The sequence below is a fragment of the Huiozyma naganishii genome, chromosome 3 (genome assembly GCF_000348985.1).
Source record: "Huiozyma naganishii CBS 8797 chromosome 3, complete genome".
NCBI lineage: Eukaryota > Fungi > Ascomycota > Saccharomycetes > Saccharomycetales > Saccharomycetaceae > Huiozyma > Huiozyma naganishii.
In genome coordinates, this window is record NC_035924.1 from 705,676 (window position 1) to 722,067 (window position 16,392).

Genomic DNA, 16,392 nt, shown 5'->3' on the forward strand with positions numbered 1-16,392 from the left:
TATTACCACTCACAATGTAAATAAATGACCTGTACATACGTATACACGACTACAGCAGGGAGCCCTGTGGGTCCGCGACACTTTGGTTAACATAGTGCGCCCCAATCTAAGGCCCCAAAAGTTTCATATCATTCGGATCAATTTTTTTTTAAGTATTAACAATACATGATTTAGAAATCTCTATTAATTGAAGAGTTAAGGTAACTTCTACCTGAATACGTCGCTCACCCCATCGGCAATCTTGCATAAAGTGACTAACATCGGCTGTTGTCACTGACTTTCAACGTCATAGGGGTACCAGATGACGGATTCTCAAAATATCACTAATATGGAGAGGAGATCGTCCCAAAATGCACAGACACTCAAATTACCAGCGATGAGGTCCCCAACGTATTCTTTGAAAGGCAACTACTTGAATTTCGGGGATGCAGATTTACCAATTTCCGGAAGTGCCCCCAATACGAGTGGGTCAGCTAGCGGGAAGAAGAACAACCTGGTGCTGTCCACATCGTTTGTCTCATCGAGAAGATTTGATAACGGATCTCCCTCCCCAACAAGTCCACTCCAGACAAGGAGTAAGAGGGATAGAAGTATGTCACGGACGAAGCAAAGTTTGAAGACCGATATAATACGGCTTCAACACGAGCTGAATCAAGTGCTGAAACAGAAAGAGAATGTGGAACGTGCCAGGGACGCCAACGTTGGGTCCAATATGTTCACGAACGAATACTCGACAGAGCATCTACAGAAACATTCAATGAGGATAAAGATTAATACACAACTTCGAGAGATGGACAAGACGATCAAAAGACTAGAACAACAGATCAATGATTTAAAGTTTCAGTGCGAATCTTCAAAGAAATCTGATCTTGTTGAACCAAGTTTAAATAAAAGAGCCCCAAAGAAGGAGTTCCCGATTTTTCAGGGGATAATACAGGACTATGATTTGAACCATTCTTCTAAATCAGATTCTAATGAGTCAGTCACTCACGGCTCCAACACTCCGAAAAAGAAGAGGGATAATAGTACGCATACGGCCGATACAGCGAGATCAAAAACCAGCCCCGTCAAATCAGAATTTGGCATAAAGGACGATTTATGTGAAGACGAAGAGGATGAAGAGGAGAACGACACAACAGTACTCTCAAGTGATAGCGGTGAGAATATCAATAAGAAGGAAAATCGGGCCGTCGATATAGAAAGTGCAACGTGGTACATTAGCGATTACATGGAAAGTCTGCATGAAACGAACGTGCCAACAGATTTTATAGTAGATAAAGCTAATAAATTAACTGCGCTGCTAACGGAAAGGCCAGAATTACGAGCAGATTTGGTCCTCACCTCTTTCATGCAAACTATCCAATCGCTGTTATTGAAGGATGACAAATTAATTGTTGCAGCAGCGTTCAGGATATGTCGGTATTTGATAAACGGGGAAGAGTTTATTCAATATTTGCACGATTTGAGGATAGACGCTTTTATCATAATATCACTAGCCAAGGACAATTCATTCCAAATAGAAAGAGAGCAAGCTTTGAAAATTACGAGAAAAATGGCCGAATATAAGAGTGGAATAACGAAAGGTATGTTACAAGCCATCATAAGCTGCGTGGAAAGAACCGATGATGTGCTTAGAACAATGGCTATCGAAACTTTACTAGAAATGTGCTTACTGCAACCAGAAATGGTAAGCAACTGCCATGGGCTATACGTTTTAGAAGACTTGATACAGGAATATTCGTCGTTTTCTCTCGTTTCGATTATATTGGACACAATACTGGGGTTACTGAACAATCATTCCACGAGACAGTTTTTCTTAATGAACTTTGATATCACCGTTTTGGCGACCGTCTTTTCGGACACCAGTACGAGGAAAACGTCCAATACCGAGAAATTTCAAAACGCTATTATTCTAATATGCAGAGCCTTAAAGAATCACAACGGGTTTATGTTATACTGTACAAACAATTTCAAGCCGATCAAGGAACTCCTATCGCTGTTTCAAATTCCATTATGCGCCCATTATCTGATCGACATTTTCTTAGACATTCTAAGAATAAGACCATTGATGTTTAAGAATAGGAGGAGAAATTCTGTTATCAAAACAGGCATATCTGACTCTTTACGAGATGCCTTGCCCATCAATCAATATCTTGCCCTGATAATTCAAGTTCTGGATGAATGCCATTTTCATGATTATATAGGTGAGCTATTAAACCACAAACAAAATGATGAATTTACCAGCAGCGTCATCATGAAAGCACGTTATCTTTTGATAGAGTACTTTAACCTACGAATGAATCTTGTTGATAGAGAGCAAATACCAAAATTCTCATCTCTCTCTATGAAGGACATGTCTCTAAATGAAGAGGTTTTTCAGTTCAGAAAAATTTCGCATAACATGAACAAACACCGAAACACGATAGGGATGTCGCAAGTGAATTACGTGGAAAATATGAAAAGATTTACTCAGAAAGCTAGAAAATCCACGTTAGTTTCTGAAGTCGATGATTTAAGATTCAGACAGATGGTATATGACAGTAGAGTATTGCAAACAAAAGATTTTACGAACTGGAATTGGAATATTATCCAAGAACTACTGGAAGGTCCATTAATGAACAAGCGCCAACTAGAAGAACTTGCAAAGTCTACGAAGTTTATTAGGAGGCTGCTGGTATTTTATAGACCCCTGCGGTTGAGATTTTCCAACGTTGATAAAGGCGCGCGACTAGCCCATAAGTACGTCCAGACCGGCTGTCAGTTTTTCAGAACACTAACTACGAACTCCGAAGGTATGAAGATATTGCTAGATGACACAAAGATCATCCCCCAACTAGCATCTTTGTTGTTCAGGGCAATGGAAGGCAACACGCAGGAAAATATTTTTAACGAGGAAACACTACAATCAAAAGTTGTCTACGGCTATTTCAAGTTCATAGGTGTTTTGACACAGTCCGAAAACGGTGTAAATATACTGACTAGATGGAATTTCTTCACCGTCATTTACAAAATGTTTCAACCTGAATTGAGCATAGGATCCGAATTTCTGGTGTTGGTTCTACCAGAATTGGATCCCACATATTCTGCACACTGCAGAACGATTATCGGTAAAGCATTGGTGATCCCGCAAGAATCAATAAGAGTTAGAGCAACACATCACATTGGAAAACAGTTGAACGCTGTTATGAAGGATACTTTTAGGGATGACCGAAATGATGATCATACAAGTTTAGATATGAAAAAGTTTACGGTAGAGATGTTGACAAGACAGTTATATGATGCCAGTCCCAATGTGGTCGCGACAGCCGATCAAGCGCTGTACGAATGCATTGTTGACACTGATGTCCACGGAGAGATGAACATATCATTCAGAACATTTCTGGATCAAATGGTTTTCATCCAATCTCCGGTTATCTTTGAATTACTGAGCAGTCCATATGGATTCCAGCTTTTGAATGAGATAAATTTTGTAGAACAAGAGAGGAAGCTATGGCTAGAGTGCAAAAATCGTGAATATGTGACTAAACTAGAGGACTTTTTGGCAGCGACTCAAAATAAATCTCTGAAATTACTGGCATTTACAGTCGAAAACAGACTACCATTACATTTCTACGAGAGTTTGGCTAAAACCGAAGATGGTATAACGTTATTGAGCCAAAATGGAGACTTGGTCAAATTTATTAATGTGGTAAAGAGTTATTCTCATAGTATTGGAGCGGAGGATGAGTCAACCATAGATATAATGGAGGTCAAATCAGCACTTTGGTGCTGTGGGTACATTGGTTCCACTGAACTCGGTGTTGGATTAATAGATAACTACTCTGTCGCCGAAGACTTTGTTAAGATAGCATACGACGCGGATAATAGCGGGATGAAATTTACTGCATTTTGTGTGCTAGGATTAATCGGGAGGACGATAGAAGGTTGCGAAATTTTAGATGAGTTGGGGTGGAGTTGCACCATAAGTGTTCAGGGGAAACCAGTAGGGATAGCGTTACCACGCCGGTTGGACAAGTTTCTGTCTTACAAGGAGAAGCCTTGGATTTTGGAACACGAGTACGAGGAGGAAATGATCGAATTTTATACTGACACTCAATCCATCATCAACACGTCTTCGGTTCCATCCATTGATTATAATTTGGATAATTTCTTGGAAGAGAAAAACAGCATTGACAACCCATTGAATGAAAAGGATCCAAATAAATGTGACGCTAGTGCAGTGAGAAGACTGAGAACCAAATCGCTCGATGCTATGGCTCCAAATTCGAAGGATTATGGCACAGGAATGACGACACGCTTTTCGAACGGCAATAAAAATTTTGCTGCAAGGAAGCAAAGATCCCACACTATAAATACACAACTGTCGGACAGTAATGTATTGAATGAGGAGATGGCAAATATCGTCGAGAAAGTGGTGGAGACTGTTAGCCAATTGGGGAATCATATTTTATCAAATTCTGCCATAAAACAAATAACCGATTTGAACAACAAATATGGATCAGTACTATTTGAAAGTGAAATTGTCTTTGGTAAAGTAATGGAGATGATGGACACTTACCGATTTAAACCTCATGTTAGGAAATTTCTCTGCGGACTTGTTATCAATAAACGTTCATTAGAAAATGTCATCAAAAATGACACAAAGAGAAGAGGGTAGTGTTACGTACTTTATAATGTGTAAAGAATAGATGCAAGGGCAATTGGAAGAACAGCAGTGTTTCTTGACGCCCGGTTTTTTTTTTCGATTATTTATTCTGCTGATTGATTTTCCTGGTATAAAAGTGATGTAGATTTGTACCGATCATATGAATCTTGCAACTCTTGTGTCATGGAAAATTTGTCGGGATCGGCAGATGCCAACAAAATCTGATCGTTGTACCACTTTAACTCTGGTACGAGATTCAAGACTTTTTGGGATATGAGTTTCGGCTGCTCCCTTTGAGTACTAGTTGATATCAAGTCTTTGTCCACCTGTTCCAACACACGGAAAAGACTCGATGACTTCCTCAACAGAGTAGTATATTCTTTCGTCAATGTGGTTTCCTGCTTTGCCAATTCTTCATTCCTGGATACCATTTTTTGAAAATCCTTTTCTGTTGCCTCGGTCGGTATGGGAGCCATTGTTCCAAGGACTATTAAATTAGGCTTCGATTACTGTATCTAGAACGGTTTGTTGGGCCGATTGTCTTATACTATCAGACCATTTATGTTAATTTTACAGCACTAAATTTTATAGCCATGGTTTTTTCTTAACCAAAGGAATCAATGAGGCCAGACCAAATTTTCAAGAAGTTAACCATTCTGTAGTACTAAAAGGCGGGGTAACGCAAACACAGACTGGTGCTGAGTGCTTTGGAGGAGAGTGTTTGCAGAGACGTGGAACAAATAAAGAGTACATACATGTTCAAGATAAGTGTCATGTAAGACACAGTGGCAAAAATGACGGACCAAGGTTGTGTCGATGCTTGCCAAGGTTCTGAGCGCTCGTTAAAGTTCAGATTTAATAAACATCTGTGCGTTATTTAGGTGTTTGTCTCGACACTTGTGGATTTATTCTTCTGGTACAAGAAACTCTACTCTGTACAAGAAGCCAGGTTTTAAGTTGTGCCAGCTTTGTTGCCCACTCTAACGTGTCCAGATCTTATTTCGAACCACCTGATATTCACGTGACTACATTGCACTGTCGTTGCAAGTGACAATATTTTTGCTTTTGCAAAAAGTGAAAAAAAAAATACCAAAAAAAAAAAAGAAAAGAAAGAAGTGGGACCCAAAACTGTGGCTCTTTGAAGTGTTCGGCGGAGTCAACGTTTTTTGAAGATACGGAGGGGCAGAGGCCGGGACCGGCAACCGTTCTGTCAAACTGACTGCGTTTCCGGCCAGCACCTGATTCCACTTTGTACGTTCGCCTCAACAGTTGCTACACATGTTAAGTTTTGCTGCTTTTACACAGTTTTCCCTTCCTGGTAGTGGCAGTACCGGTTAAAGTAAAAAAATTGAACACGACAGTCAACTCCTGTGGGACATCCTACGGGCCATGCAGCTGCTTTCACTAGGCCCGACCGACTCTTTGCTACTCCTTTGAGTCCGGGAATCCTTTAAACGCTTCAAATGAAGCCGGAAAAGCCAGAACCAGAGCTGCTGCGATTCGGTTACGTATTTACCGTTCGTATTACACAACAAGTTTAGTAGTCCTGTCCACGGTTCTTGCGTGCTGCCGTAACTTTCCCTTTTACATACTCTGTCCATGTGCTGTCTCTTCTCACCGGGGGCACGCACACTTTTGCAACTTCGTTTGTTCAATTTTGCAGTAGAATTTCTTGTACGAAGCATATTCCCACAGTGTGTTTTGTAATTGTGTGGTACACAGGTGCTGAACATACATATTCGGTTGAAAAATTGTGTAAGTTCTCACTCAATTGAATCATCGCTCAAGATTGTTCTCTCTTTTTCTTAAAGGCTGTTCGTTGCGAGTAACAAGATACACCCAGATAGAAAAAAAGTCTGCATATATAAGGACACATGTTATTACTGTAGTTTCAAAAGCAACTTCATGGCTTTCCCTATTCCCTCTTAGTGTTTGGTTTGTCTGACTGAACATAAACGCACCACAACAAACCCACACCATAAATAAACTTTCAAAAATGGTCCAATCTGCTGTCTTAGGTTTCCCAAGAATTGGTCCAAACAGAGAATTGAAGAAAGCCACCGAGGGCTACTGGAACGGTAAAATCACTGTCGATGAACTTTTCAAAGTCGGTAAGGATTTGAGAGCACAGAACTGGAAGTTGCAAAAGGACGCCGGTGTTGACATCATTGCCTCCAACGACTTCTCCTTCTACGATCAAATCCTAGATTTGTCCGTTCTGTTCAATGTCATCCCTGAACGTTATGCCAAATACGAACTTCCATTAATCGACACTTTCTTCGCCATGGGGAGAGGTCTACAAAGAAAGGCTACCGAAACCTCAAATGCCGTTGATGTCACCGCTTTGGAGATGGTCAAATGGTTCGACTCTAACTACCATTACGTCAGACCAACCTTCTCTCACTCCACCGCTTTCAAGTTGAACGGTCAAAAGCCTGTCGACGAGTTCTTGGAAGCCAAGGCTCTAGGTATCCAAACCAGACCAGTTGTCGTTGGTCCAGTCTCCTTCTTGCATTTGGGTAAGGCTGACAAGGACTCCTTGGACCTTGCACCATTGTCTCTATTGGAAAAGCTTCTTCCAGCATACATCGAATTGTTAAAGAAGTTGGCTGCCGCTGGTGCCACTGAAGTCCAAATCGATGAACCAATCCTGGTTTTGGATTTGCCACAGAACGTCCAGGACGCCATCAAGGCTACTTACACCAAGTTGGGTCAAGAAGCTGGTCTACCAAAGATCACATTGGCTTCCTACTTTGGTACCGTCCTTCCAAACTTGGCCGCTATCAAGGGGTTGCCTGTCTCCGGTTTCCACTTCGACTTCGTGAGAGCGCCAGAACAATTCGAAGAAGTTGCTGCTATTGTTGGTGACGACCAAGTCTTGTCCGTTGGTATTGTCGATGGTAGAAACATCTGGAAGAACGACTTCAAGAAGTCTTCCGATTTCGTCAACAAGGCCGTTGCCAAACTTGGTAAGGACAGAGTTGTTGTCGCCACTTCTTCCTCCTTGTTGCACACTCCAGTCGACTTGGAGAACGAATCGAAGTTGAACCCAGAATTGAAGGGCTACTTCTCTTTCGCCACCCAAAAGGTTGCTGAAGTTGTTGTGATTGCCAAGAACGTTTCTGGTGCCGATGTCAAGGCTGCTTTGGACGCTAACGCTGCCTCCATCAGTGCAAGAGCCAACTCTACCTTCATCAACGACTCTACTGTCCAATCCAGAATTAAGGCTATTGACGCCAAGTTGTCGACCAGACAAGCTCCTTTCCCACAAAGATTGAACGAACAAGTCGAACAGTTCCACTTCCCATTGTTCCCAACTACCACTATTGGTTCTTTCCCACAAACCAAGGACATCAGAATTAACAGAAACAAGTTTGTCAAGGGCACGCTCTCTCCTGAGGAATACGAAAAGTTCATCAACTCTGAGATCGAGAAAGTTATCAGATTCCAAGAGGAAATTGACCTAGACGTCTTGGTTCACGGTGAACCAGAAAGAAACGATATGGTCCAATACTTTGGTGAACAAATCAAGGGTTACGCCTTCACCACCAACGGTTGGGTGCAATCTTACGGTTCCAGATACGTCAGACCACCTATCATTGTCGGTGACTTGTCCAGACCTGAAGCTATGTCCGTCAAGGAATCCGTATACGCCCAGTCTTTGACCAAGAAGGTCGTCAAGGGTATGTTAACCGGTCCAATCACCTGTTTGAGATGGTCTTTCCCAAGAGACGACGTCGACCAGAAGACTCAAGCTTTCCAATTGGCCTTGGCTTTGAGAGACGAGGTTAACGATTTGGAAGCTGCTGGTATCAGAGTCATCCAAGTCGACGAACCTGCTCTAAGAGAAGGTTTGCCATTGAGATCTGGTGCTGAAAGAGACTCCTACAAGGTCTGGTCTGCTGAAGCTTTCAGAATTGCCACTTCCGGTGTCGCCAACAAGACTCAAATCCACTCCCATTTTTGTTACTCAGACTTGGATCCAAACCATATCAAAGCTCTTGATGCGGATGTGGTTTCCATTGAGTTCTCCAAGAAGGATGATCCAAACTACATTGCTGAATTTTCCAACTATCCAAACCATCTAGGTCTAGGTTTGTTTGACATTCACTCTCCAAGAGTTCCATCCACTGAGGAATTCATCAGCAAGATCGACACTATCTTGAAGAGTTATCCAGCTGAGAAGTTCTGGGTTAACCCTGATTGTGGTTTGAAGACCAGAGGCTGGGAAGAAACCAGATTGTCTTTGACTCACATGGTTGAGGCTGCCAAGCACTTCCGTAACAAATACACCAAATAGGTTGTTTGGTCTATTTTGAACTATTTTAATCTCCCTTACAAAAACATTTTGGGCTACTTTCAAGAGGAGACGGTTTGAGTTAATGACATGTCAAGCCTTCTCTTCTTCGGATTCAACATCGGTGGTTTTCTTTATAAAATAAAATTGCTTTTATATTTTCTTTTCTGCATTTTAGATACTTTACTTATATAAATATCCCTGTATATTAACGCATTCAACATTCGTTTTAAAAAAGCACTTTAATGAGCTCTGATCTCTCTCTAGGTTAAAATTTAAAATCGTTTATTCGCATTGCGTTTTTTGTACAGACCATTACATAATAAAATCTGATTTGCTTTATCAAAAACTTATTCTAAGTACTTATGCCTCGCCGACTCTAGCAGCCCAAATCTCTTCTGCTTGGACAATGGTGGCGTGGTTGGCCTTCATCTTGTTCATAGTTTCGACGTATTCGTCATACTCGTCAGAGTCAAAAACAATCCCACCACCGGCTTGCAAGTAGGCAATACCATCTTTGAAAACCATGGTTCTTAGTGCAATACATGTGTCCATGGTTTTCCCATCGTAGGACCAGTTTCCAACAGCACCAGCGTAAACACCACGACGCTCGCCTTCCAGTTCTCCAATCAACTCCATAGCTTTAACCTTAGGAGCGCCGCTGACCGTACCTGCAGGGAAAATCGATCTAAAGGCGTCAAACCTCGTCTTATCTTGTCTTAAGGTACCACTCACCTGCGAAACCAAATGTTGCACGTGAGAGAACCGCTGTACAGTGAGTAGTTTATCTACGTTCGTGGTTAATGGGTCACACACACGGTTAATATCGTTTCTGGCCAAATCGACCAGCATGACGTGTTCGGCACGGTCCTTCAAGGAACCTTGTAATTCAGCTGCCAGTTCGTCATCTTCTTTAGAAGTTTTACCTCTCTTTATGGTACCTGCAATTGGATGAGTGATAACCTTGTTTTTAGAGTCAGATTTACACAGCAGCTCCGGCGAGGCACCAATTATTTGGAAATCCAAACAGTCAATGTAGAACAGGTAGGGTGAGGGATTGACAGTTCTCAAGTGTTTGTATATATTGAAGGGGTGCAAAGATGTGGGTCTGGCAACCCTCTGCGAAGGAACACCTTGGATAATATCACCCTTCTTAATGTGATCTTTCAATATACGGACGTGGTTTTCATAACCCTCCTGGCCGATATTTGAGGTGAAAGTTTGGTTCATTTTGATTGGGGGCTGCTCTGGGTATGGGATCGGGCTTGTTCTGTCCGTCAACTTTTCAATTATGGAGCTTATGATGCCAGTAGCCTGTTCGTACCCTTCTTCTAGGCTTGTTTCATTCAAATTAATGTTGTGAACAATTTGGAATCTTTGAAAGACGTTGTCAAATGCCACAATGGTGTCACAGAGCATCAAAAACGCTTCTGGTACTTTCAAAGTATCCTTTAGTGGTCTGGCCGTCTTTGGTTCAAAATAACGAACACAGTCGTAAGAAATGTAGCCGATTGCACCACCGCTTAGTTTTGGTAAACCTGGGATATTTTCAGCCAGTTTCAAAGACGACATCTCCTTTTCCAAGACCGAAAGTGGGTCCTCCTCAATCCCGTGGGTTGGACCTGTTTTAATAATTTTTCTTGGCGCGACCCCGATGAAGGAGTAACGATCCAAATCGTTATTAGTCTTCGCACCTTCCAACAAAAACGACTCCTTTCTTTTCGGGTTATTCAACTCGGCCAATTTCAAGTACGCGACATGTGGTGTCAAGTCTAAAGAGGGCAGGTAAGCGTACACTGGGTACATGTTTATGCTCTGGTCATCGTTCTCCTCTGCCAGCTGCTTCAGCTGTTCGAGATCCGGCTGAATTTTGATATTAGACACCATTGTACTCTTCCCTAGGATAATAAATCAACTGCGTTGCCAACAACGAAACACCAGACCAATCCACTGAACAGTTATAGCAGTAGCCCAAAAATGCTTGACTCAGCGTCATATACGCATCACGTTCGGTGACGAATTCGAGTATTTTTTTTTCACTTTTTGTCATATTCGTTGATGGTGATAAATACTGGAAATTTTCCCACTCGAAAGAAGAAAAAAGTGAAAAAAACAGGAAAAGAAGAGGTTCGAAGTCGAAAAGGATGTTGAGTGCTTCCAATTGTACCGAAGTACGCGTTGTAGGCAATTCGGTGAACAGTTCAATATCAAGGGAACACTTTTTTTCTCACCTTCCTACTACAGGTGTGCTTAATCGATCGCATCATAGGTGTCCTTTCAAATTTGGATAGCAATCAAATTTAAAAAACAAAACGAAACAAATAATAATAAAGATAAAATAAAACAACGACGTACAATCTTATCTACTACCCCTTCTTTTTTGAGTTATTGTTAGAGTAGTGATTTTGATACAGTTTCTGTTTTACAATTCATTAATACTATAAGGAAATAACGTTTATTTTCTATTCAAGTTTCTACACCGAATCTTTTTGAGGTCCGCAAGTTAACGTATTCGACTGCCCAAACAACAACCGATAATACAAAAAAATGGGTCAGATACTTTCTAACCCTGTCATTGATAAAGAGCACCATTCTGGTGCTGATCTCCTCACCGCGTTTGGGCTATGTGCCATGCAAGGGTGGAGAATGTCCATGGAGGACTCTCACATCGTTGAACCAAACCTGCAAGCGGAAAGCGACGATGACCATATTGCGTTTTATTCCATATTCGATGGTCACGGTGGTGCTGGTGTTGCTCAGTTTGCCGGCGAAAAAGTTTCCGGTATTCTACGAAGACAGGAAAGCTTCCAAAAGGGCAATTTGACCCAGGCTCTAATTGACACGTATTTGGCCACCGACGAAGAGCTATTGAAGGACCCTATCCTTAAGAACGACCACAGTGGGTGTACAGCGACGTCTATTTTGATATCGAAGTTGCAGAACGCACTTATCTGCAGTAATTCCGGTGATAGCAGAACTGTGTTATCCACCAAGGGTTACGCTAAGGCGCTGTCCTACGACCACAAGCCCACGCTGCTTAGTGAAAAGTCACGTATTATCGCTGCCGACGGGTTTGTAGAGATGGACAGGGTGAACGGTAATTTGGCGCTATCTCGTGCGATAGGTGATTTTGAGTTCAAATCGAACGAAGCCCTCGGGCCCCACGAACAAGTCGTTACGTGTGTTCCCGATATAATGAGACACACTCTTGATTTTGATGCGGACGAGTTTGTCATTTTGGCCTGTGACGGTATCTGGGATTGTCTGACCTCTCAAGAGTGTGTAGATCTTGTCCACTACGGTATAAAGCAAGGCGACATGTCCCTTAACGAGATTTCTTCCCGAATCATCGATACCTGCTGTTCCCCAACCACGGAGGGTACTGGTATCGGTTGTGACAATATGAGCATAACCGTTGTAGCTCTGCTGAGGGATTCAGAGACCACTGAGCAGTGGTTTGACAGAATAAGGGCGAAGAATTACGACTGTCCTATTTCGTTTGAGTTGAAGCGGAAGGTCATCTACAGTTACTACGAGTTCCCCGCCAACGAGTCCGTATTTGAGATCACCACGAAGAAACCACAGGAGAAATTCCATCAGGATGCCAATGGGAAGTACGACGACGAAGACACGGACAACATGGAAGTGGATGACACCGATGCTGACGAGAACACGAGCAACAGCATGAAGGCTCTTGGCGGGTTACCGCTAGAGGCACTTCTAGGGAACGGTATCCAGATAAACACTGGCGACAACGGCGGCGGCGCGTACCTAACGGGCAACCTAAGTGACATGTTAGCGTCATTCCGGAAAGTCGCCGCTGGGGGCAGACTGGACAACGGTGAAGATGCCGACGACGACCACGCCGACGCCGAGCAAGACAACACTGATGAGCATGACGAAACCCATAACTAAAAGTAGAGAAAGGCCAAGAGTGAGGAATTCAAAGATCCAACAAAGAAACACTGTAATGTATAGTGGTATACGCTTCCCTCATCCTTCCTCCAGAGTAGTACTATGTAGTATATTTCTTTCCCCCATATTTAACAAACAGTAACATACGCTAACCTTCTTTTTGCCCTCTCGAGGCGGAGTCTGCGATCGGAGAGAAACCGCTGTTCTCCGGCTGTTCCAGCTGCTGCCACGTCGAGACACACCGTGTCTCATCGGGTGTTGCTTCGGAAGAAGTCACTTTGCCCCTTTCGGTGTGCCGCATCGCCCAGAAACCGCCGCAGAGAGGAGGTCGAGATGAGCTGATGCCAACGAAAAACAACGTCAAAAAAAGAATAAGAAAAAGAAGCGAATCACCGCAAACTGCGCTATTCGCTTCTCATCCACCACCTGGTGCATCTCGCTTGAGCAACCCTGTTGTGGCGTATCTTCCAGTGGAACTAAGAATGCAATCCATACGCACATTCACGTATACATATATATATGCAAATACTTCTGCGTCATTTCGCTTCTTAGTATACTGGTATCTTGCTTTGCGTGTGTAGCTTACTGTTCAGGATTACGTAGTATCTGAAAACATAAGGAGAAACGTGAGATTAAAGAGGGTAGAAAAGTTCTACAAATTTTAAACTATTGTCCCGCTGACCTGCTACACAAGCCTGGTCATCTAATCACACACGAGCACATTCACGCAATCTCCTCCTGGAGGTTAACCGGGTTGTCTTTTGGTACTTCGTGGTATTTTGTGTTTCTTTCGTTGCATTTTTTGCTTCTTTTCACGCGTGCACTTTTTTCCTGTTTCCGGAATTTGTCGTCGTCGCAAATCTCAATGGAGCACACAAGATATAAGATGACCGTTCCTGATTTCAACGCTGTTCGTCCCGGGGTAGCATTGGCCCCGAGGACTGACACACTGCACACAGCCACGAACACATTCTTTGATCATACTACCGATACACAAGATAATACACCCTGCAAGTCCCGCTTACCCATCATGAATTTTGAAGCAACAGGAAACTCTGGTGTTGCAACAACCAACTCGGAAACTGTCCCCAGCGAACCGCTGAACTTCACGGCGCGTGATATTGCACAGGAGAGTGCACAGGAGGATCCAAGCAAGAAGAACCCGTCCTCGTGGGACCCGATGGACGATATTTTGCTGAGACACCTGAAAGAGGTTAAGAAGATGGGCTGGAAAGAAATCGCACAGTACTTCGTAAACAGGACTCCGAACGCGTGCCAGTTCAGGTGGAGGAGGCTCAAATCAGGGAATTTGAAGTCCAACAGAACCGCGCTCGTAGATGTAACTGAATTTCCAGGTGAAATTAAGATTCTCAACCCGATGGCAAACGTGGCCTCAGACTCGGATAGCACTCCCACTGTCAGCAACAGAAAGAGGAAAACAACAACTACAAAAAAGACTGGCCCCGTTCAGACAGATAAATATGCCCTGCCATCGGTCCCAGGGGGGAACAACGGGTTTATGCCACCAGTCGCGAACGCTGCAAACAGTCAGCAGTTTACACCTCTGGCGCCACTAAATCCACAAACTATCCCTACTGATGGGTACCCAATGTGTGTGCCCGGCCACTACAATCTGCCAGCTTCACAGGTGCAAAGCTTCTTTTCCCCAAGAAACTCAGTGGTTATGGCACCGGGTCCTGAGGAATCTCAATCCTTCGCTAAACCAAGGTCATATTCCCACTCTACTGTAAAACCACTGCATTCGTTCCCCATGAACCATGTGCCCAATCACATCAATACGACGGGTATTGTAGAAGCTGAAGGGGATAATGTGGGCTACGTACCAAAGGTGTTCGTCAAATCCAGACGTGCATCCGCGATACCGCCTGTAATCACTCCAGAAAGCTCGATGCTGTCCAGCCAGTCGTTCACCAACGCCTTGAACACCACTCTGAACAGCACTAAATCCAGGAAAAACTCCGTTGTCAATGGCTGGTCCAGAAGATCCTCATTCAACGTAAACAGCTCCACCTCTTCAAGAAGATCCTCCATTATTATTGCTCCGAACTCACTGTCCAACTCGTTCAGCAACGGACAACTGCATAAACCTTCCTCTAAGCAAAGAAGGGAGTCGGTAATCAAACCGCACAAACAAACAGCACCAAACATGAGCAGTCATAACTTGTTCCCAAACTCGTACAGTTTTGTTGACATGCCAGATAGAGTCCAGGGACAAACACAAGCAGCCTCATGGTCTATCGAGGAGGACCAACTCCTACAGGAGAATAGGACGAGAAACTTGTCACTTTCCGAATTGTCCGTGTTGCTGCCAAAGAGGTCCGACATGGATATACAATTCAGAATCAACGTTTTGAAATCCCAGGAGGCCGTTTCCTCATCTTCCAACTCTCCAAGCCCACCAAGTACAGCCCAGCAACATCAAAAGACGCCACTGCATCAGTCAGAATACCTCTCGCCAAGCCAATCACCAAGGAGATCGCTTATCTTGGATCATGCAGCTGACAACGCAATAGATGACGACGAAGAGACCGTGTTTGAAGTCGATGAGGATTACCGACGGAAGACATGCGACCTATCAACGAACAGGTCTGCATCGTCGCAATCGTCCAAGGATATTTCACCAACAACATTTTCGAACGAAGATACGAATTCCGTGTCCAGTACCGTGACAAGCCAGGGGGGGAATGTCAAAATCCAGGATTATTCGCATATTATCGGTGCTCCCAGAAGAAGTATGCACGAAAATAACCACAACATGCAACTACCGAGCATCAACACGATATTGCAATCAATGCGCTGAGAGTCAAAGGAATAATGTAGATACTTCCCTGGCTTTCTAATACGAATAATGTAAACTTATATAACAAGGTATAACAACTGATGTGAGCTAGACTCCTTATCACATACGCCTCCCCCCCCCCTGCACAGTAACAGTGTCTTGACAGCCATTGCCCCATCAGGATCACGTGCGATTACTTGCGCACTTTCCGTGTAAAGTGATATTGAACTCTGTCGTTATTTGGATAAATAAAATATATATTATATTTTTCACTTAATGCGTTGTTCTTTGCCGGAATACATTTACGTAGCCGCATTGTGACTTGCAAGCTTGCGTTTAGCCCAATACCCTCCCGCTGCTCTAACAACTAGCATCATGTCTTCAACCCCTCCAGGTGGCCAACGTACTCTACAGAAGAGAAGACAAGCCCAGACTGCAAAGGATAAACAGGCCAAGCAGACACCAACTTCCGCGAGAACCGCTGGTCATGGGGGTTCTTCTAACTCCATCCTGAAGATCTACACGGATGAGGCCAATGGGCTGAGAGTGGACCCATTGGTGGTTCTGTTCCTAGCTGTCGGCTTCATTTTCTCCGTTGTTGCTCTGCATGTCATTTCCAAGGTTACTGGTAAACTTTTTTAAAGAGAGTGGCTGAAACTATCAACCGTTGATTGAGTGAGACAAAATTTCTTCACTTCAGCTTATTCAAATGTATATGTACTAGTATATATCTAC

General features: G+C 43.3%; 7 protein-coding genes across 7 annotated transcripts; 5 read left to right on the plus strand and 2 right to left on the minus strand.

Annotated features, from left to right (window-relative positions):
* Positions 1-301: 301 nt before the first annotated feature.
* On the plus strand, positions 302-4,657 carry TSC11 (TORC2 complex subunit TSC11; the record flags this gene model as incomplete). The annotated part of the gene is made up of 1 exon (XM_022607080.1): positions 302-4,657. One exon carries the CDS (start codon positions 302-304, stop codon positions 4,655-4,657), a length of 4,356 nt encoding a protein of 1,451 aa, XP_022463712.1.
* A 92-nt stretch (positions 4,658-4,749) lies between these two features.
* On the minus strand, positions 4,750-5,121 carry IES5 (Ies5p; the record flags this gene model as incomplete). Its single annotated transcript, XM_022607081.1, has 1 exon — positions 4,750-5,121. The coding sequence occupies one exon, from the start codon at positions 5,119-5,121 to the stop codon at positions 4,750-4,752; it is 372 nt and encodes a 123-aa protein (XP_022463713.1).
* A 1,520-nt stretch (positions 5,122-6,641) lies between these two features.
* MET6 (5-methyltetrahydropteroyltriglutamate-homocysteine S-methyltransferase) lies at positions 6,642-8,945 on the plus strand (the record flags this gene model as incomplete). Its single annotated transcript, XM_022607082.1, has 1 exon — positions 6,642-8,945. One exon carries the CDS (start codon positions 6,642-6,644, stop codon positions 8,943-8,945), a length of 2,304 nt encoding a protein of 767 aa, XP_022463714.1.
* A 360-nt stretch (positions 8,946-9,305) lies between these two features.
* Positions 9,306-10,829, minus strand: TRP2 (anthranilate synthase TRP2; the record flags this gene model as incomplete). The annotated part of the gene is made up of 1 exon (XM_022607083.1): positions 9,306-10,829. The coding sequence occupies one exon, from the start codon at positions 10,827-10,829 to the stop codon at positions 9,306-9,308; it is 1,524 nt and encodes a 507-aa protein (XP_022463715.1).
* Positions 10,830-11,489: 660 nt separating this feature from the next.
* On the plus strand, positions 11,490-12,857 carry PTC2 (type 2C protein phosphatase PTC2; the record flags this gene model as incomplete). Its single annotated transcript, XM_022607084.1, has 1 exon — positions 11,490-12,857. The coding sequence occupies one exon, from the start codon at positions 11,490-11,492 to the stop codon at positions 12,855-12,857; it is 1,368 nt and encodes a 455-aa protein (XP_022463716.1).
* An 886-nt stretch (positions 12,858-13,743) lies between these two features.
* Positions 13,744-15,678, plus strand: DOT6 (Dot6p; the record flags this gene model as incomplete). The annotated part of the gene is made up of 1 exon (XM_022607086.1): positions 13,744-15,678. The coding sequence occupies one exon, from the start codon at positions 13,744-13,746 to the stop codon at positions 15,676-15,678; it is 1,935 nt and encodes a 644-aa protein (XP_022463717.1).
* Positions 15,679-16,032: 354 nt separating this feature from the next.
* On the plus strand, positions 16,033-16,299 carry SBH1 (Arf family guanine nucleotide exchange factor SBH1; the record flags this gene model as incomplete). The annotated part of the gene is made up of 1 exon (XM_022607087.1): positions 16,033-16,299. One exon carries the CDS (start codon positions 16,033-16,035, stop codon positions 16,297-16,299), a length of 267 nt encoding a protein of 88 aa, XP_022463718.1.
* Between the last annotated feature and the right edge of the window lie 93 nt (positions 16,300-16,392).